General features: G+C 44.1%; 1 protein-coding gene across 1 annotated transcript; it reads right to left on the reverse strand.

Moving 5' to 3' along the window:
* Nucleotides 1–1,184: 1,184 nt before the first annotated feature.
* PRND (prion like protein doppel) lies at nt 1,185–4,541 on the reverse strand. Its single transcript, XM_037811937.1, has 2 exons — nt 4,501–4,541; nt 1,185–2,844 (listed from the first exon to the last, which is right to left on the reverse strand). The coding sequence occupies exon 2, from the start codon at nt 2,833–2,835 to the stop codon at nt 2,302–2,304; it is 534 nt and encodes a 177-aa protein (XP_037667865.1). The 5' UTR covers nt 2,836–2,844; nt 4,501–4,541; the 3' UTR covers nt 1,185–2,301.
* Nucleotides 4,542–22,147: the final 17,606 nt, after the last annotated feature.

The raw sequence follows: 22,147 nt of genomic DNA on the forward strand, positions 1-22,147 counted from the left end.
GAAAATGAATACATCAACTTAATCAGATGATGGGATTTGGGAAATTTTTTGCTTTGGATTTCTGTTGTAATTTTAATATCACTTGTACAATAGACTTATATTTTAAGATGTCAGCACTCAGAGGGGACAAGGAAGCAAGGGTTGCCAAATTTTTCACATTTTTAAATGACCATATAAAGAAGAATTCAAAAGCCCCTCACAATGTCTTGCACATAGGAAGCACGTGATCACTTTTCTTAAGTGAAAAAAACAGACTTGCAAAGCCTTTCCCCAACCTCATAATTCATAAACAAGAGCAAGGATGTTCAAGCACAGACAGTTTTCATTACGAGCTCCATAAATACATTTTGTATTTGAATCATCATGTATAAATTCACTTTACTTCCCATTTAAATCTGGTTTCTGGAACTATTAACAAAATGAGAAAAGACAGCAGTTATGGAAAGTGTTACTGCTTAATGACCTAAGCATTTGCACATAGGAAATGAAGTCATTTTGCTGACCTGGCTGTGAAGTGCCCTTTTAATTAAACTTACAAGAGCCAGGACTTGACATTTCATCAGCCTACTAATACTTTTTCTTTATGGCTACTAATACTGTTTTCTTTATGGCTACTATTTTTTTAATAAAAAAAAAATGGCATGCAAGAAATAACCTGTATGTATCCTGTACTTTTTTTCTTTCTGTCTGATCTAGAATTTAGCAGGATTGTGGAAGCAGGCAGCGAGGGGGGTTCTTGCAGCACAAAGAACCTAGTCAGGTCTTGCATTCCCCTGTGCTGTTTCAGCAGAGGGTGGAGTCTCGGTGATGTGTCCAGTGGACCGCCCCGCCCTGGAGTTCTCCGCCCCACTTTGAATGTCAGAACGTTCCAGATGTATCCTTGAGGAGAACACTGATAGCAGTGAGGACTCAAGCACAAGAGGTACCATTATCAACAATTATTTAAAATACTTGGGATAAATTGTCTGCCTATCCACTTTTTTTTTTTTAATAGACCCCCTTTAAAGGAGAATTGAGAAGATTCAACAGCTTTTATCTCCCAATATGGTTCAGCAACTCCTGGGGCTCTGAGAACATCCCAGTGCGTCTGTGGGGGGCATCTTGCAGCATTAGTTTAATTATTTTTATTTAAATTATATGCATATTTTATAACAAAAATATTTAACTAATAAGGTGGTACATCTACTCTTGCTTTCAGCACAAATGAATTCTTTATTGGGCCTCCCTGAAAACACCAGTTTCTTTCTAACCTTTTTGGTTAGAAAGACCTATTTTTTAAATAGGGTAAGTGGTTCACGGAAGCGGTACCCCCTCACCAAAGTGGTGTTAAAAGAACCGATAGAGACTGTATGGAGCCCATGTGTAAACGAAGGTATATTTAAAAATACTCATTATGTGTTGGGGAAACATGAGAAAGCAAACATGTCCTTTAAAATTATTTTCTGAAATGCACAGAATATTTCAGAGATGGAAACAGCAAACACTTACCCGGCTTCTGAGAAAAATCTTTGTGCCACGGAAACATCTTGCTGTAGATTTAGTCAGTTCTGGGAATCAGCCTGGCAATCTTTCTTACAATATAATTTCTGGGCCTTTGTCTAGCATTATTTCTATTTTATTTAATTAGAGGAATTAAACTAAACTTCCGTCTAATGAGGTATCAGAGTGCACAGCCATTGGCACAGGTGTTTTCATTTACTTCCAAAGGGGAGCTTCAAGTTTCATCAGAGATGTGTTTGGATTTGGGCCCTGGTGAACCATAAGGTGGCCATGAGACAGCTCTGGGATTGGACCAAGCAGAAAACCTGAGGTCCAGGAAGCCAGTGTTGAATCCCAGCTCTGCCTCTCTCTAGCTGTGTGACTGTGGGTGAGTGGCTTCACCTCTCTGAGCCTCAGTTTGCTTGTCTGTAAAATGGGAATAACACCTACCTCAAAGAGTTTTTGGGAAACATAGTGAAGTGCTTGGCACAGTTCCTGGGGTGTTCTTTTATCTTTTCACCAAATATTTATTGCATAATACTGTGTGCCAGACACTCCAATAGGAGCTGAGGATTCAGCGATGAACGAGCCATAGTCCTACCCACCGGGAGAGCCTGGAGGAGCTCGGGACACACAATCAAGTACAGACAAATACCGGAATGAATACTTGGAAGTAATATGTGAATCGCTGATGGAGGAATCACTGCTCTTTGGTACCTTCAGAACGCATGTGGGTTTGAGAGCTGGGGGAGAAGACCTGGGGGTAAATCCCTCCGTTTGCTCTCCGGCCTCATCTCTGTGGCTGCCAGCCTCCTTGCAAGCTTATTTCACGATAAGCCAGATGAAAACCAGCAGGCAGAACACTACCGGCTGGTCCACAGTGAGCCGAAGTCCTCCCCCTCTCTCCAGCCAAAAATCGCAGTGCTTGACGGAGCAGAGCTCCCTGATCAGCCGCCACAGGACGCGCTGGTGCAGCTTGTCGTGCTTCTCCCGGGAGAACTCCGCCTGGTTGGCCGCCTGGGTGGCGTTGATGCAGCCGGTAACAAACACCTCCTTGGTGACGTTGGCCTCGGAGCAGCCGTCGTAGTGGATTCCATCCGGGAACTGCCAGTAGTTGGCCTCGTAGTACTTGTTGCCCTCGGCTCCAAAGTCAATGTCGAGCTTCCGGCCTTGCTTGATGAAGGCTCCCGGGCGGCTCTCGGCGATCCGGGCCTCGGTCACCTGAGCGGTGCTCGGCAGGGCCTTCCGGTTCCACTTGATTCTGTGCTTTATGCCTCTGGCCTTGGCCACCGAGAGGTGGCAGACGAGCAGGACGAAGACGGCGGCCAGCCACCATCCTCCCAGATGCTTCCTCATTGTGTGAGTCTGCAAAAGAGCAAAGGCTGCGGCAGTTACTTTCCCTAGTGGGGTTCCCGTTTCCCCTGCCCCCTCTCCCGGTGTAGGGGATTTTAGGTTAAGGAATGGCGTTCTTGCACCGTTTACATTTTTCAAAACTCACAATAGTTCTCCCATGCTTGGGCTGCACAGGGTTAATGCAAATATCAATTTTCTTTGCTTTTGCCTGGAATTATATCCATTCAGGGCAGTGATCCTGGTTTTCTCAGACAGATAAGAGGCTGTAACTGGCAATTACAAATGCCTTTGAATCTGCGTGGGAAAATGGACGAGTGCAGATAACCGTATATATAGGTTTGCTTTGGTTTTCCCAAGTCGTTCAAATCAAGGGGTCTCTGGGAGGAAAATGCAGTAGAAGAGGTGAATCAGAGGCTTCTGGGCATAGATTGCATTTTTGATCTTCCCTCTTTATTCTCTATTGCTCTCAGCTGGCCCTGTCTGGGCACATTCTGCCATTCAGTCTAAGAAAGCCACTGGCTGCTGATTCTACAAGGCTCAACGGTAACCAGAGAGATGGAGAGAGGGAGAGAAGGGGAATTTCAGAGGAAATGGGGAGACAGGGAGGACAGGTGGGCGGGGGGAGCTTCGAGAGGCTCCTAGGTCAAGGTGACCCCATTGCATCCGCAGGGCTGCTGACAACCACCCACCCCCCAGCAGTTTGTCTCATCTGGCTCCTGAGACTACAATAGCCATTGTGGAAATCCTCCCAAGGTCAATTCTTCAGGACATTTCAGCCCCTGGACCTTGGCCCCCATGAATTAGGGAAACAGGAGGTATATATGGGGGCTTGCTTAGGCCATCTCCCAGACAAAGCTTTACTGTGAATGCACAGAGCTGGAAGGAATATTAAAAGTTAGCTTGTTTAGCCCCTAACCACTTTCCAACATCCCTCCACAGCATTCCTAAAGGAGTTTGTACATCTCTGTTGAAATTTCCAATTATTGTGTGACATAGGTTCTTATGTAGAAAAAAGAGCAAAATATGGCCTGAGTCCTCATCCAGTTATCCCTGGAAGCAGCAAAGAGACCGCCACTGACCGTTCTTCGCTTCTGGGCATTGCCTGTCTCTGCCCCAGGGTGGGCATGTGTTTGCCTAGCAGGAGCTTGCACCCCAAGGATTCCAGCGCCCACCCCCTAATTGCAGTAAGCTCAGACTGACTTTCTCCTAAGACATCCAAAAATGAAGAAAACCTTCATTTATCTCTTAAATAGGGGGCCACCTTCTATGCCATCAGCCCCACACCTTTTGGTGGAGGATGTCTTCAATTAGAATAACATAATAAATCATCATAATGTGTTTTTTAACTCATATTAAAAAAGATGAAGAAAAGCACAGAGATCTTGAGAAACAAATTCATTTTCATAAGCAAGAGCCTAAAAGCCAAACAAAATCCCAACCAGCCAATCCAAAAACAGCATTTTATTGTAGCCCAGAAAAATAGAAATTCAAGACCAGTGACCCCTGAAAATTCTCCCAAGTCTTTCCTGACTGGGGACCCATTCCGGGAAGTGAGATTAGTAAAGAAATCACTACAAGGTTTGCAGGCTGTGGTAGAGACTAGAGCAGAAATGAGCAACCCTGACCCCAGATGTGGAATCCATGTAAAAAATCTGCCTCCCCACATACCTTGGGCTCGCTGCTGGGAAGGTACCTCTACAGCCTTGGCTCACACTGTCTCCAGCACACCCTGGCTTCCCCCAGACCTGCCCAGCTATATGGGAGCTGAGGGGGGAGGTGGCATTCCTGCTATTTCCAAATATGGCAGGTCCTTCCCTCCCTGCAGGGCCAATCAGGGGTTCCTGGGCTGTTCCTTTGCCCTGACTAGGGTGGATCTTTACATGACTCGTTACTAGTAAAAACCACGTGAAGTTCTTGATGAAGTTCAGAAAGACTTGGAGAATCAGACTTTTGAACTGGAGTGAGACTTTTGGAATTGGGGTTAGAAGTGTTAGAAGGAAAATGCTCTCCCATGAATATCTATACAAAGAGGGTGGCTTAAACTAGTCTCACTGGATATGCTCGCTGTCCTGCACCTAAAGACAAGCCTCAGACCACCGGGTAGCCTCTGTGGGAGGGGTCCTCTGTGGGACCGACAGTGGGTGAGGGACCACGCTTCCACTGGGTTAGGAGGGAAAGCAGGGCCTATGTTGGGTGAAAGGACAGGTGAGGGGACTTCCCTGCACTTGGGGCTTCTTGGAGCCATGAGAGAATGCTTGAAGGACTGAATTAGCCCAGTGGTCAGTTGGTTAAACATCTGTGGAAGCTCAGGGGAGCATAGGCAGAAGGAGATGAAACTGAGTCCTTCAAAGATGATGGGGGCTACAAGTGGATTTATTCAGAGTGCCTTTCCCTCTACATGATGCCCAAGCACAGTGGGGGCGGGAGGGGGCATGAAAAATCATTCCTGGGGTGGGGTGGGGTCACATGGCATAAGGGACTGCACATATTTTGGGGGTGATCCTTGTGGACTTTATACAGTGGGGCTGGCTTGGGTGTTCTTGTTACCATAATTACTGCAAAATAAAATCAAAGTGAATTCTGGAGGTGATTATGGGGCAAGATATTGCCTGTAAAAAAGAATGTGAGCTTTATCCTAAATGACCTCATCAATGTTCAGCTTCAGTGCCCTTTCGTGAACCAAGTTGAGCAGCTGCTTCTAGAAATGAGCAGCAGGTGGCGCCAGAGGAACTAAAAAGACTTCAGTCAGGGAGAACCGGCAGCCACCCCCCCCACCCTCCCCCCACCCCCACCTTGGAGAGCTTTTAGGGTCTGGTTGGATTTGGGGTCTCCAGTTGCGTCGTTGTTTCTCTTCTGCTTTTATTTAAAATTTTTACTTGATTTTTTCTCTATCCTCTTTTTTTCTTAACGTTTCCATTTTCTTTCTAGAATCGCAGACTTTTTGTGCTGGCAAATATACACGCACGAACACACATCTGTTGTATGAACTTATTATAGACAATTTGCAAAATGCAGAAGAGAAGAAGATTCGATATTTCCCACCTACAGACAAGTGTCAGAACAACTTTGTTCAATATATAGATGTCTGGGGTCATAGTAAGGGTTCGGTGTGTTTAGAGTTGGAAAGGACTCAGAATTCTGCAGTCCAGCTCCCGTGGTGAGGTTATGGGGTCCAGCTAGACCCAAGGTCACCCGGCCAGACAAGCCGTGCAGCTCCTGTGGGTTCGCTGTGCATTCTGAACGCGGTGTACTCGTCCACGCTGCTGTCGGTCAGGCCTAATCATCTCTAGGCCCTTCCATCCCTCTTCTTTCTATTCCTTTTCTGAGCAGCGGGTGGCCCAGCGGGCGGTGTGAGGTTGATTTAGAGCTGATGAGGCTGCAGATTCCTCTTGTGAACAAAAGGCTGTTCTCAAAGGCACCAACGAGTGTGGGAGGCTGAAAATGTTCAAAATGATGGGCTGGAGGAGCCCTGGAAACTGCAAACACGGCAAGGAAACTGTCAGATGCAGATCTGCTCCAATCCTGCTCCTTTGCTCCTACTTCCCCACCTGCAAAGAAGGACAGACAGCCAAGGAATTAGTGAGACAGCATTCGTTTCGTCCCATGAGCCGAGAGGTGAGGGCAAGTGAATTATGTCCCCTGGTATCAACAACTATATCAGGAACATAATTTATGTGGATCATCTTTGAGAAAAAATGGAGATAGAGACTGATACTGCATGGCTGTGTGCTCCACAGCTCCACAATACAAGGGACCGTGACATGTTTTTGTTGAATGTATGAACAATAGAATATTATGCCAAGTTAAAAAAAACAGAACAAAACAAGGCTGAGTTCTAGAACACATGAATGGGTCATTAATTATATCAATTCCTACCTTTGATTAGAATTGAGAGCATTTATAAATAAATACAGGGACACAACATGCTCTGCCAAAGGACACTGATAGGTTACTGTGTTGGAAGGTCACCTGCCGTATCTTTGTTTCTTGAAGATTTAGCAGGTGTCTGTTATGTGCTTGGGACCATGCTGTGCCAAGGAGCAGGGAACACAAAGACGGATAAACCAGGTTCCAATGCTAGATGAGCTCGTGGTCTAATGGTAGAGAAAATAATACTTATTAGATAGTTGTGTACTCAGTTTTTTAATTGAACTATATTATACATGCAGAAAGGTGTACAGTGTGACGTGGTTTCACAAACTGAACACACCCAGGGAACCTGCACTCAGATCAAGAAACAGAATACTTCAGTGCCCAGAAAGCCTCCTCGTGACCCCTTCACATCACTGTGAAGGTTACCCAAGAGTAACCACTGTCCTGACTTTTTACACCATTGATTAGTTTTGCCTGCTTGGCCCTTTATATAAATAGACTTATGGAGAACATAATCTTTTGTGTCTGTTTTCCTTTGTTCAAATTATGTCTGTGAGATTCATCCCCATTGTGTGTGATTGTAGATTGTTCATTCCATTGTGATAATATTCCACTATTGACTCTCCATTCCCCTGCTGGTGGGCATTTGGGTGGCTTCCAGTTTGGGCTCTTAGGAATGGTGCTTCTGTGAACATTTGTGCCTTTTGGAGGACATAGGATCACAGTATATTTGCCAGGTCATAGAATATACCTACATTCAGCTGGTATGTTCTTAGAATTTTGATGTGTGCTTCATGCAGATGTTAAATGTGGGTTCCCACAGCATGTGACACGAAGCCTAGAACAGCAGCCATCTGGTCATCACACTGTTGTCCTCATATTTGGCTGCAGTCCCAGAAGGTGAAGGACCATGTTTCATTCACACCGGTTTGCTCTGCACCCAGTGCAGGGCCTGCCATGCATCTCGAGTCCCCTTATCTCCTTCTTTATCAGCGACTTGCAATGAGGACGGCTTTTCCAGAGCTGTACACAGACCAGAGCTGGCCAGGCGGGCTGTGAGCCAGAGGGCGGCTTGGCATCCCAAACCTCAGCAGGCTGGGATGTAGAAAAGCTGCAAGATGAAATTTTACAGGGATAAATGCAACCCTTTTACAATTAGTTAAAAAAAAAAAAAAATCAAGGCTGGTGGAGGGGGAAGACCTGTCCTGGTGGTAGTTGCAATTCTGACATAGAGTTGTCTAGAAGCATAATATAGCCCAAAGGGCGATCTGTGCTTGGAGAAAAGTTTGCACTGATGAAAGGGTCATTTTCTCTGCAGTTCTCTGAATTCCCCTGTTGGACCAGAGCTGGAGGCTGCAGCTGGCCGGGGGGGTGGATACAGGGAAGGGCAGTGGGGCTGGGGTGTGGGGAGTGGGGTAGAGGAGGGTGGTGAGCGAGGTGAGGGGGATGAGAGCTCTCATGGCCTATTAGGGTCCCCTGGAGGCAGTTACTCATCTCGGGCACCACCAGGTGTTTGTGGAGTAGAACGTCTATAAATGAGAAGATAAGAAGCCGCTGATGGCTTAGAACAGGGTAAGAGGATGAAGGCTGTGCTTTAAGATGATGCTTCTCTGGACCAAGGAGGTGACAAAACTCAGGCCCGAAGTTACCAGAATCTGAGATGGGCAGAAAACGTCAGACTTGCCACATTTTAAATTTCCTCCTTCAGTCACCCACTATTCCCCCCACCCTCACTGCTTTTCTCATTGTCTCTGATGTTGTTGTTTTTTTCTCCCCAAAGCGTAATTAACTTGATAATTTGAACGGCAGTTTATCTTTTCTCTCTAATAAGCAGGAAAATGTCCAAAAGGAGAAAAGCCTCCCCCAGGTTGAGGAGGTTACCTGGAACAGGTGAGGGGGCCAGCTGATTTGCATTCTCAGGGAATGACCCTCTGCAGCTTGAGAGCAGGGAACCCAGATGCTCGTCCCCACCCGCCACTCTAGTCCCCACTGTCCCCATCAGTTGGAGGAGAGCCTTGGCCTTGTTTCTCGGATCTAGGGTGCCCTCCACTTCAGACCATGAAAGGGAGACTTGGGCAACTCTGGGGGAGGTAGAAGTTCACACTGAGGGTCAATTTTCACCTCTGTATGAGGAGCGTCATGTCCCCTTTCACCACTGTTACGGCTGGTGCAGAAAAACTCCACTTTGGCACTGCTGGCAATGCAGAATTCAATACCAATCCTCCCTGGAAATATTATAAAGCCAAGAATGTTAAGGACCCAAAGCTGCTTTGAATTCACAGGCATGTGTTAGCATGTTATTTATTGGCCTGCCAAAAATAGTAGGGAAGGGCTTGCAGTTGTGAAGGCAGCTGGCAAAGGCTGAAGAGGTTCGTGCCAGGGGCTGTGGCTATGGTGACCTCGAGCCTGGGAGGAGACCGAGGCAGGCCGTGTTCAGTGGAGGAAAGTTGTGGCCAAGCCACAGAGCCGATCAAACTGAAAAATGCAAGGAGAGGAATCTTCTTGGAGTGGTGGCTGCAGGGACTAGATTCTGCAGGAGATGGCATTGGAGGGACCCAAGATTTTTTTTTAATGTTTGTGTGGAAGTGTAACATACATCAGAAAAGTGATTGTATCATATATGCACAACTCAACACAAGTTCACAAAGTGAACACCCTTGCATAACCAACAGAATATTCCCAGGCCCCCAGAAGTCTCCCTCATGCCATCTTTCTGTACCTACCACCCCCAAAGGTAGTCACTATATTGACTTCTAAGCCCCAGGCCAGTTTCACCTGTCTTTTGTATTTTCTTTCCATCAAATCATGCAATATGTGCTCTTTTGTGGCTGGCTTCTTTTGCCCAACGTTAATAGTGTTGCATGGAGTTGTTGTTTTCCAGTTCTCCTTCCTGCATAGTATTCAGTTGTATGAAGAGACCACAACACATTTATCTGTTCATCTCTTGATGGTCGCTGCGGTTGTTCCCAGTTTGGGGCTATTATGAATAAATTTGCTATGAAAATTCTTGGGCACATCTCTTGGTGAACATAAGCTCTCACTTCTGTTGGCAGGTACCCAGGGATGGGAGTGTAGGGGCACAGGACAGATGTCTGTGCAGCTTTTATAGAAACTGCCAAACGGTGTTCAGAGTTGTTCAACCAATTTAGAGTTCCACCAGCTCTGCACAGAACTCACATTTCCAAGGCTGCCCCATGCCACTCCTCTGCATAGAAAGCCTCTTTTCACTCCTGCCTCAACCCCGTAAGGTGTTAGATGGAGAGGTTTTGGTGCCTTGTCTAAGCAAACAATGACTCCAGTTGGTTAAGTTATGATAGAGCTAAGAACAAAGTATGAAGGTGCTTAGGGGAGATAAGGCCTATCTCATTAGTGACAGGGGTTCTTAAGCAGGAGGGGGCTATCCATGGATAGAATTCACGAGATAAATAAACTTGGATAGGAAAAAAAATCACATCTTTATTTTCCTTAACCTCTCCTTCGAATATAGCATTTCCTCCATGGAGAATGCAGGCAGCAAACCACAGTAGCATTGGCCGAACCTAGGACCTTATCACCACTGGAATCACAGTTTTATATCACATCTCAGGTAAGGCGGCCAACCATCCCGGTTTGCCAGTGACTGAGGGGGTTCCAGGATGTGGGACTTTCACTGCTAAAATCAGGGAAGTCCAGGGCAAACTGGGACAAGTTGGTCACCCTAATTCCAAGTGTTGCAGAAATCTCAAAACAGCATTTATTCTTATCACTGTGACAGTATGATAGTCATTAGACCCTCTTGTAGATCTTATTTACTGAATTTAAAAATATTTAAATTTAATGGATTAAAATAGTTTAACAACTATATTTTGGTATAATTAGTTCTCTTTGTAAACTACGTCTTTTATTTTAGACACTTAAAAACATTGTTCTGAGCAGAGTCCATAGGTTTCACCAGACTGACAAAGGTGTTCATAGCAGGGATAGATATTTCAGTTGGGTCTTGATATATAAATAGGAGCTTGCCAGGTGGACAAAGGGTTGGAGAAGGACATTTCAGGCAGAGGGAACAGCATAAGGAAAGGAATGGAGGTACCCTAAGAGTGACTTTAAGGTGAGAATTTTTTGTGAATTTGAACATACCTTTTAAAATTAGACCTGTATAATGGGGGGTAGAAGTAAGCTGTGATTGCAAATATTTGTGATCTATGAAACAGCCCCTTGGCCTACCATGTCTGATGCAATGTACCCAGGCAAGGTTTGTTCTGGTTTGCTAATGCTGCCGTTATGCAAAACACCAGAAATGGATTGGCTTTTATAAAGGGGGTTTATTTGGTTACAAAGTTACAGTCTTAAGGCCATAAAGTGGCCAAGGTAAGGCATCAACAAAGGGTACCTTCACTGGAGGATGGCCATTGGTGTCCAGAAAACCTCTGTTAGCTGGGAAGGCATGTGGCTGATGTCTGCTTGCTCTCAGGTTATGTTTCAAAATGGCATTCTCCAAAGTGTTGCTCTTGGGGCATTTTGTCCTCTCTTAGCTGCAGCTGCTCTTCAAAATGTCACTTTCAGTTCCTCTCTGTCTGGGCCTATGTGGCTCTTTTTAAAATACTCCAGGCGCCTGCGCGGTCCTGTCGCGGCCGCTGCCTGGAGTCTGCAGAGCTCGGCGGGGAGAGCTGAACCCCAGCGGCTCCGAGCGCGCACCCGGCCGAGGCGGCGGCGGAGCAGCGGAGCAGCCGAGCAGCGGCCCCGCCCCGGGGCTCCATTGTTGCGGCAGCTGCTCGCCTCGGCCCCTCTCGGCCCGGGCGCCGCGGACCAGGGGCGAGCGCTGCCCGGGCGGCGGCCGGAGCTTTCAGCGCATGGAGAGTGGAGGAAGCTGTCCCAAGAATTTGGCGGGCTGGAAAAGAACGTTGGAAGCCGGCGAATCCACACCCGGAATTAGGCAAAGGCAGTTGCGGTTGGAGTTACTCCTCCAGGAAAGTAGGTAAAAAGCCAGGAACTGCGTGGACTGGACACCACAGAGCAATCTGTCTTTGGGCATACTTCATACAACACTCATGAAAACGTGGAACTGCTGAGATCAGCGAAATCTATAGACTGAGACCAGACACCAGAGACTCTGAGAGCAGCCAGCCCAGCAGAGAGGAGACGGGAATAGAAGGAAAACAACACGAGAAGCTCCAAAGTAAAAGCAGAGGATTTTTGGAGTTCTGGTGAACACAGAAAGGGGAAGGGCGGAGATCAGGCCTTGAGGCGCATATGCAAATCCCGAAGCAAGGCTGATCTCTCTGCCCAGGGCACCTTTCCTTAATGGCCCTGGTTGCTTTGTCTATTAGCATTTCAATAACCCATTAGATCTCTGAGGAGGGCCTTTTTTTTATGTTTTTTTTTTTTTTTTTTAAATCCTTTTTGCTTTTTCTAAAACAATTACTCTAAGAAGCTCAATACAGAAAGCTTCAAAGAATTGAAATTTGGGCACGTCAAGTCAAGAGCAGAAATAAGAGAGCTCTGAGACAAAAGGCAATAATCCAGTGGCTGAGAAAATTCACTAAACAACACAACTTCCCAAGAAAAGGGGGGTGTCCGCTCACAGCCACCATCCTGGTGGACAGGAAACACTCCTGCCCATCGCCAGCCCCATAGCCCAGAGCTGCCCCAGACAACCCAGTGTGACGGAAGTGCTTCAAATAACAGGCACACACCACAAAACTGGGCGTGGACATTAGCCTTCCCTGCAACCTCAGCTGAATGTCCCAGAGCTGGGAAGGGGGAGCAGTGTGAATTAACAGAGCCCCATTCAGCCATCATTTGAGCAGACTGGGAGCCTCCCAACACAGCCCAGCAGCCCAGAACTGCCCTGGGGGGACGGCACTCACCTGTGACATAGCACAGTCATCCCTCAACAGAGGACCCGGGGTGCACAGCCTGGAAGAGGGGCCCACTTGCAAGTCTCAGGAGCCATACGCCAATACCAAAGACTTGTGGGTCAGTGGCAGAGACAAACTGTGGCAGGACTGAACTGAAGGATTAGACTATTGCAGTAGCTTTAAAACTCTAGGATCATCAGGGAGATTTGATTGTTAGGGCCACCCCCCCTCCCCGACTGCCCAGAAACACGCCCCACATACAGGGCAGGCAACACCAACTACACACGCAAGCTTGGGACACCAATTGGGCCCCACAAGACTCACTCCCCCACTCACCAAAAAGGCTAAGCAGGGGAGATCTGGCTTGTGGAGAACAGGTGGCTCGTGGACGCCACCTGCTGGTTAGTTAGAGAAAGTGTACTCCACGAAGCTGTAGATCTGATAAATTAGAGATAAGGACTTCAACTGGTCTACAAACCCTAAAAGAACCCTATCAAGGACAGCAAATGCCACGAGGCCAAAAACAACAGAAAATTATAAAGCATATGAAAAAACCAGACGATATGGATAACCCAAGCCCAAGCACCCAAATCAAAAGACCAGAAGAGACACACCTAGAGCAGCTACTCAAAGAACTAAAGATGAACAATGAGACCCTAGTACGGGATATGAAGGAAATCAAGAAGACCCTAGAAGAGCATAAAGAAGACATTGCAAGACTAAATAAAAAAATGGATGATCTTATGGAAATTAAAGAAACTGTTGACCAAATTAAAAAGATTCTGGACACTCATAGTACAAGACTAGAGGAAGTTGAACAACGAATCAGTGACCTGGAAGATGACAGAATGGAAAATGAAAGCATAAAAGAAAGAATGGGGAAAAAAATTGAAAAACTCGAAATGGACCTCAGGGATATGATAGATAATATGAAGCGTCCGAATATAAGACTCATTGGTGTCCCAGAAGGGGAAGAAAAGGGTAAAGGTCTAGGAAGAGTATTCAAAGAAATTGTTGGGGAAAACTTCCCAAATCTTCTAAACAACATAAATACACAAATCATAAATGCTCAGCGAACTCCAAATAGAATAAATCCAAAAAAACCCACTCCGAGACATATACTGATCACACTGTCAAACATAGAAGAGAAGGAGCAAGTTCTGAAAGCAGCAAGAGAAAAGCAATTCACCACATACAAAGGAAACAGCATAAGACTAAGTAGTGACTACTCAGCAGCCACCATGGAGGCGAGAAGGCAATGGCACGATATATTTAAAATTCTGAGAGAGAGGAATTTCCAGCCAAGAATACTTTATCCAGCAAAGCTCTCCTTCAAATTTGAGGGAGAGCTTAAATTTTTCACAGACAAAGAAATGCTGAGAGAATTTGCTAACAAGAGACCTGCCCTACTGGAGATACTAAAGGGAGCCCTACAGACAGAGAAACAAAGACAGGACAGAGAGACTTGGAGAAAGGTTCAGTACTAAAGAGATTCGGTATGGGTACAATAAAGGATATTAATAGAGAGAGGGAAAAATATGGCAAACATAATCCAAAGGATAAGATGGCCGATTCAAGAAATGCCTTCACGGTTTTAACGTTGAATGTAAATGGATTAAACTCCCCAATTAAAAGATATAGATTCGCAGAATGGATCAAAAAAAATGAACCATCAATATGTTGCATACAAGAGACTCATCTTAGACACAGGGACACAAAGAAATTGAAAGTGAAAGGATGGAAAAAAATATTTCATGCAAGCTACAGCCAAAAGAAAGCAGGTGTAGCAATATTAATCTCAGATAAAATAGACTTCAAATGCAGGGATGTTTTGAGAGACAAAGAAGGCCACTACATACTAATAATAGGGGCAATTCAGCAAGAAGAAATAACAATCGTAAATGTCTATGCACCCAATCAAGGTGCCACAAAATACATGAGAGAAACATTGGCAAAACTAAAGGAAGCAATTGATGTTTCCACAATAATTGTGGGAGACTTCAACACATCACTCTCTCCTATAGATAGATCAACCAGACAGAAGACCAATAAGGAAATTGAAAACCTAAACAATCTGATAAATGAATTAGATTTAACAGACATCTACAGGACATTACATCCCAAATCACCAGGATACACATACTTTTCTAGTGCTCACGGAACTTTCTCCAGAATAGATCATATGCTGGGACATAAAACAAGCCTCAATAAATTTAAAAAGATTGAAATCATTCAAAGCACATTCTCTGACCACAATGGAATACAATTAGAAGTCAATAACCATCAGAGACTTAGAAAATTCACAAATACCTGGAGGTTAAACAACACACTCCTAAACAATCAGTGGGTTAAAGAAGAAATAGCAAGAGAAATTGCTAAATATATAGAGACGAATGAAAATGAGAACACAACATACCAAAACCTATGGGATGCAGCAAAAGCAGTGCTAAGGGGGAAATTTATAGCACTAAACGCATATATTAAAAAGGAAGAAAGAGCCAAAATCAAAGAACTAATGGATCAACTGAAGAAGCTAGAAAAGGAACAGCAAACCAATCCTAAACCAAGTAGAAGAAAAGAAATAACAAGGATTAAAGCAGAAATAAATGACATAGAGAACAAAAAAACAATAGAAAGGATAAATATCACCAAAAGTTGGTTCTTTGAGAAGATCAACAAGATTGACAAGCCCCTAGCTAGACTGACAAAATCAAAAAGAGAGAAGACCCATATAAACAAAATAATGAATGAAAAAGGTGACATAACTGCAGATCCTGAAGAAATTAAAAAAATTATAAGAGGATATTATGAACAACTGTATGGCAACAAACTGGATAATGTAGAAGAAATGGACAATTTCCTGGAAACATATGAACAACCTAGACTGACCAGAGAAGAAATAGAAGACCTCAACCAACCCATCACAAGCAAAGAGATCCAATCAGTCATCAAAAATCTTCCCACAAATAAATGCCCAGGGCCAGATGGCTTCACAGGGGAATTCTACCAAACTTTCCAGAAAGAACTGACACCAATCTTACTCAAACTCTTTCAAAACATTGAAAAAAATGGAACACTACCTAACTCATTTTATGAAGCTAACATCAATCTAATACCAAAACCAGGCAAAGATGCTACAAAAAAGGAAAACTACCGGCCAATCTCCCTAATGAATATAGATGCAAAAATCCTCAACAAAATACTTGCAAATCGAATCCAAAGACACATTAAAAAAATCATACACCATGACCAAGTGGGGTTCATTCCAGGCATGCAAGGATGGTTCAACATCAGAAAAACAATCAATGTATTACAACACATTAAAAACTCGAAAGGAAAAAATCAATTGATCATCTCAATAGATGCTGAAAAAGCATTTGACAAAATCCAACATCCCTTTTTGATAAAAACACTTCAAAAGGTAGGAATTGAAGGAAACTTCCTCAACATGATAAAGAGCATATATGAAAAACCCACAGCCAGCATAGTACTCAATGGTGAGAGACTGAAAGCCCTCCCTCTAAGATCAGGAACAAGACAAGGATGCCCGCTGTCACCACTGTTATTCAACATTGTGCTGGAAGTGCTAGCCAGGGCAATCCGGCAAGACAAAGAAATAAAAGGCATCCAAATTGGAAAAGAAGAAGTAAAACTGTCATTGTTTGCAGATGATATGATCTTATATCTAGAAAACCCTGAGAAATCAACGATACACCTACTAGAGCTAATAAACAAATTTAGCAAAGTAGCGGGATACAAGATTAATGCACATAAGTCAGTAATGTTTCTATATGCTAGAAATGAACAAACTGAAGAGACACTCAAGAAAAAGATACCATTTTCAATAGCAACTAAAAAAATCAAGTACCTAGGAATCAACTTAACCAAAGATGTAAAAGACCTATACAAAGAAAACTACATAACTCTACTAAAAGAAATAGAAGGGGACCTTAAAAGATGGAAAAATATTCCATGTTCATGGATAGGAAGGCTAAATGTCATTAAGATGTCAATTCTACCCAAACTCATCTACAGATTCAATGCAATCCCAATCAAAATTCCAACAACCTACTTTGCAGACTTGGAAAAGCTAGTTATCAAATTTATTTGGAAAGGGAAGATGCCTCGAATTGCTAAAGACACTCTAAAAAAGAAAAACGAAGTGGGAGGACTTACACTCCCTGACTTTGAAGCTTATTATAAAGCCACAGTTGCCAAGACAGCATGGTACTGGCACAAAGATAGACATATAGATCAATGGAATCGAATTGAGAATTCAGAGATAGACCCTCAGATCTATGGCCGACTGATCTTTGATAAGGCCCCCAAAGTCACCGAACTGAGCCATAATGGTCTTTTCAACAAATGGGGCTGGGAGAGTTGGATATCCATATCCAAAAGAATGAAAGAGGACCCCTACCTCACCCCCTACACAAAAATTAACTCAAAATGGACCAAAGATCTCAATATAAAAGAAAGTACCATAAAACTCCTAGAAGATAATGTAGGAAAACATCTTCAAGACCTTGTATTAGGAGGCCACTTCCTAGACTTTACACCCAAAGCACAAGCAACAAAAGAGAAAATAGATAAATGGGAACTCCTCAAGCTTAGAAGTTTCTGCACCTCAAAGGAATTTCTCAAAAAGGTAAAGAGGCAGCCAACTCAATGGGAAAAAATTTTTGGAAACCATGTATCTGACAAAAGACTGATATCTTGCATATACAAAGAAATCCTACAACTCAATGACAATAGTACAGACAGCCCAATTATAAAATGGGCAAAAGATATGAAAAGACAGTTCTCTGAAGAGGAAATACAAATGACCAAGAAACACATGAAAAAATGTTCAGCTTCACTAGCTATTAGAGAGATGCAAATTAAGACCACAATGAGATACCATCTAACACCGGTTAGAATGGCTGCCATTAAACAAACAGGAAACTACAAATGCTGGAGGGGATGTGGAGAAATTGGAACTCTTATTCATTGTTGGTGGGACTGTATAATGGTTCAGCCACTCTGGAAGTCAGTCTGGCAGTTCCTTAGAAAACTAGATATAGAGCTACCATTCGATCCAGCGATTGCACTCCTCGGTATATACCCAGAAGATCGGAAGGCAGTGACACGAACAGATATCTGCACGCCAATGTTCATAGCAGCATTATTCACAATTGCCAAGAGATGGAAACAACCCAAATGTCCTTCAACAGATGAGTGGATAAATAAAATGTGGTATATACACACGATGGAATACTACGCGGCAGTAAGAAGGAACGATCTGGTGAAACATATGACAACATGGATGAACCTTGAAGACATAATGCTGAGCGAAATAAGCCAGGCACAAAAAGAGAAATATTATATGCTACCACTAATGTGAACTTTGAAAAATGTAAAACAAATGGTTTATAATGTAGAATGTAGGGGAACTAGCAGTAGAGAGCAATTAAGGAAGGGGGAACAATAATCCAGGAAGAACAGATAAGCTATTTAACGTTCTGGGGATGCCCAGAAATGACTATGGTCTGTTAATTTCTGATGGTTGTAGTAGGAACAAGTTCACTGAAATGTTGCTATATTATGTAACTTTCTTGGGGTAAAGTAGGAACATGTTGGAAGTTAAGCATTTAAAAAAAAAAAAAAAAAAAAAAAAAAAATAAAATAAAATAAAATAAAATACTCCAGTGATCCAATAAAGACTCACCCTGAATGGGTGGGGCAACACCTCCATGGAAATAATCCAATGAAAGGTCTTGCCCACAGTTGATTGAGTCACATCTCCATGGAAACACTGAACCAATAGGTTTCAACCTAATCAACACTAACACATCTGCCCCCACAAGATTGCATCAAAGATAATGGCGTTTTGGGAGACATAATACATCCAAACTGTCACACAGTGGTTATAGAGTGTAGATTGTTGTGGTGGAGGTCCTTAGAGAAGGCTTTCTGGAAAGAAGACAAGGAGGCCAGTTCTTGGGGGGCTAATCCTCACATCAGCAGGAAGTCTAATACAGATGCGCTAATGGAGGACTGGATTGCCACTGGGGAGAGGGGAAGAAAGAGTTGACTTCTTTGGTGTTCTCTAGGATTTCTTCCACAACACTTTCTGCCCTGCAAGCTTTTCTGCCAACCTCAGCCTTGCGGTCCCAAGGAAGGGCTAAAAGTTACTTAATCATGCATTCTCCTTTCTAGGTCTCTCCTTGGGGAATGATCAGCTTAACATGCTTCCACCTCCTCTAGCAGTTCAGAGACCAGGAAGGCAGGGCCAGTGTCCTTGATCTGAAGGCTAGACTGGATCAGCATTCCTCTTTTCCTTACCTGCCACGTGGAAACATCTCAAATTTTCCAAGTAGACACTGACTCAACCATTTGATCTCCTGACCCCAAGTGGAAGTGACGTGTAGCTTTGGGATGACACCAGGAAGGAAGACCAGGTGTAAATGCAGGTCAATGGAGGGGAAGCCAAAATGGCACATGTGTGATTCAGATGGATGTCCAGTGCTTAAAGGATACAGTGAGGCTTCAAAACAGGAGCAAACCAGTCAAGGTGACTAAGAAAGGAAATGTTATGTGGGCAGTTACAGAACCCAAGTCTCAAACAAGGGCTCCATTTCACAAGGCCTGCAATTTGCAATGCCCAGTCTTGCCAAAGAAGCTCAGCAACTTTCAAGGGCATGTTCAAACTCATTTGCACAGCTACCCTACAAGATGGACAAGGAATAGCTGGGGCCACCTCTGCTGGGCAGATGGAGAAGCTGGGAGAAAGGCTGCCTTCTGGGAAAAGGATAAATTTCCGCCAGATGGATAGAAGCAAGGTGTCGACATAGTCTGGGTGAAGAGTAATTTGTAATCTAGTGGAAAAGGCATACGCTGGAAGCAGCACAAAAACTGGCACATGAAGCAACTTCCCAGGCCCCTGAGCATGTGTAAGCTCATTCATTCATTCACTCATTCATCAAGATGCAAAGCTTTTTCTTGAGGAAGCTCTGGCATTTAACGATGGGTAAAGGGGGCTGAGTTTCTGCCAAATGTAGGTAATGCCCTTGTTCCCCTAGTAAAGATGCTTGACACCAGCAGCCTTGCAGTATAACGTATTGCAGGATGGGCAAGAAGGCTTTAAACTCAACCATGCTATGATTAAACATCGCCATGCTCTTTTTCACAGTACTTAATTTTATAAAGGCCAAGACTGTCATATTACTTTTAGCCTTTAGATTCTGTGGCCAGAAAGGGCTTTGGGCTAAGTGTTTATAAACATTATGGACCCAAGGCTATTAATGCTTGGTACAGACTGTTTTTTGGAACAGCTGTGAGAAAAATAAGTGGGCAGAAAAGTTCTGAGATGAAATCTCAATCTCCATGCCTAACCCTCACCTCACCCACTCATCACTCTCATTCTCAGGTAGGTAATTCTATACTTTAAAAAAATAGATCACCTTTATGAGATATAATTCACATACCATGAATTCATCTTTCAGTACAATTCAGTTGCTTTTAGTCTATTCACAGAGTTGTGTAACCATCACCACTTTCTAACTTCAGAACATTTCCATCAATCCAAAAAAGAAACCTGTACACAGTAGCTGTCACTCTCCCTTGTCCCCTCCCCTCAGCCTTTGGAAACCACTCATCTGCTTTCCTCCTGTGGGTTTGCCTATTCTGGACATTTCATATAAATGGAATCATAACAGGTGGCCTTTCATGTCTGGCTTCTTTCGCTTAAGGTAACGTTTTCAAGGTTTATCCACAATGTAGCATGTATCAGAACTTCATTCCTTTTTATGGCCAAATAATATTTCATTGTATGGTTAATATGGTTTTATAATGAACCAGCTGTAGGCTTCCCTTCACCCTGGAGGACACAAATACTCTTCCATTTTGTATTGTGGTTTTGCTATTACAAACTGGGAGATAACTAATAAAAAAATGTTTCAGTTGTCTAATTACTATTCAGTGTAAATATGCCAAAAGTAATACAGTGGCGCTCAGCAGGCATTTTCCATAGCTTTGTTGGACAGAATCAAGCAGCCCATCTTGGTTTATTGGTGAGTTCATCTCCTGGCAGGCTCTGGGGAGTATGCCAGGCCAAGCTGGTCGAAATCAGACGTGCAGCAGAGCAACGAGTCTCAACCATGGGTGGCAGCCGAAACCAGGCTATAAAAAGTCTCAAAGCTAAGAATGGTCTTTGACAGATATTATAGGGCAAGTCTGGGCTTGACTGAGCATGTAATCCTTCATTCATTCTTTTCTGCATTCATCAAAGGTCCAGAGTTGTTTCTTGAGGAATGATTAGCTCTGCCTGATGTCCCTAATTGGAGGCGGGAAACCCTCCTTCTGGGTTAGTCTGGTCCACAACAATAGCTTCATTGTCTGCATGATGCTGTGTAAATAACAAACCCACTGTGCATCAGTAACCTCCTGGGAGGCGGTGTAGAAAAAGGGATCTTCAGGTTGGTTTGCAAGAAAAGGCCTCCTCACAGCACTGGAATCAAAGGAGAATCGAAGACGTCAGGGGAAAGGAGGAAAATATGGCATTGGCTAGAAAATGAGAATATGGTCTCCCTTCTCCTTGGGTTCTCTGGTCTATGAGTTTGGACAAATGGGCAAGACCAGCAGACACTAAGCTGTGAGGGCTTGGAAGCTTGGAGATCTCCTTAGTGGGGTTCCCCTTCCCTGTTGGAGTTGGGGCCTTGGCAAGGTGAGCTTGGGACATACAGAAACCTGAATGGACACATTCCATGTGTGGGCAGCCACCGAGAGCTGGGTGATGGGCATGTCTAGCATTAGGAATTTGGCCTTAGGAGGGAAGAGGATTTTGGCAGCTTTCCATAGCATCCACTGAATTATAGCTAACACTCACTGTTTTATGTTAATTAACTCATAATCAGTACAACTCTAAGCCATGTGTTTTTTTAATGTATTTGTGTGTAGGAGGAGAGTTTTGGGTCTTCATAGGTATGATCCAAACTAAACAAATTTGGTTGATCATGAAATGCTTCACTTTGTGCCAGCCAAGGGGGCAGGGAGGTTGGATTTTAGGGGCTGTCTCCAGAATTTCTACCTGCTGTGCAATGAGCACTACTAGGTAGCTCTGTTGGCAATACTAAAGAGGAGTGGTGGGCGGAGACCCAGGCTGTGTGTGGGCGCAGGGCCATCTAGACAACAGCATCTTAATTAGGAGAAGCCTGGGGGGTATGTGTGAGGATGTTGGGTCCCCACAAGGCGATTGCAGTCCCGGGAATGTCTTTGAACTGTGCGGAGACTGACACTGACATACTGCTATGCTAGTTCTAGAAAGATGGCATCATCAGCAAGGAAGCACAGGGAAAATGGGGTCCTTATAAGGTTTTCTGAAGTGATAGGGTCTAGAAAGAGTGTTAAGGGATGGTGTCTTTGCCTATCACAAAAATTAAGATAATGACTTATTTAGAGGAAGAGGGAGAAAAGAGGCAGATTTGCTGAAACAGCTAGGGGGCAAGGGCCTCCCATCCCCAAGCACCTGGATGGCCTCAAGCCTGGGGGCTCCAGCAGGAGGTCACCCTTGCTCTAGGGCCCTAGAGGACCATGGTTTCGCTGGAGGGGGCACCAGCTGTGAA

The sequence above is a fragment of the Choloepus didactylus genome, chromosome 19 (genome assembly GCF_015220235.1).
Source record: "Choloepus didactylus isolate mChoDid1 chromosome 19, mChoDid1.pri, whole genome shotgun sequence".
Taxonomy (NCBI): Eukaryota; Metazoa; Chordata; class Mammalia; order Pilosa; family Megalonychidae; genus Choloepus; species Choloepus didactylus.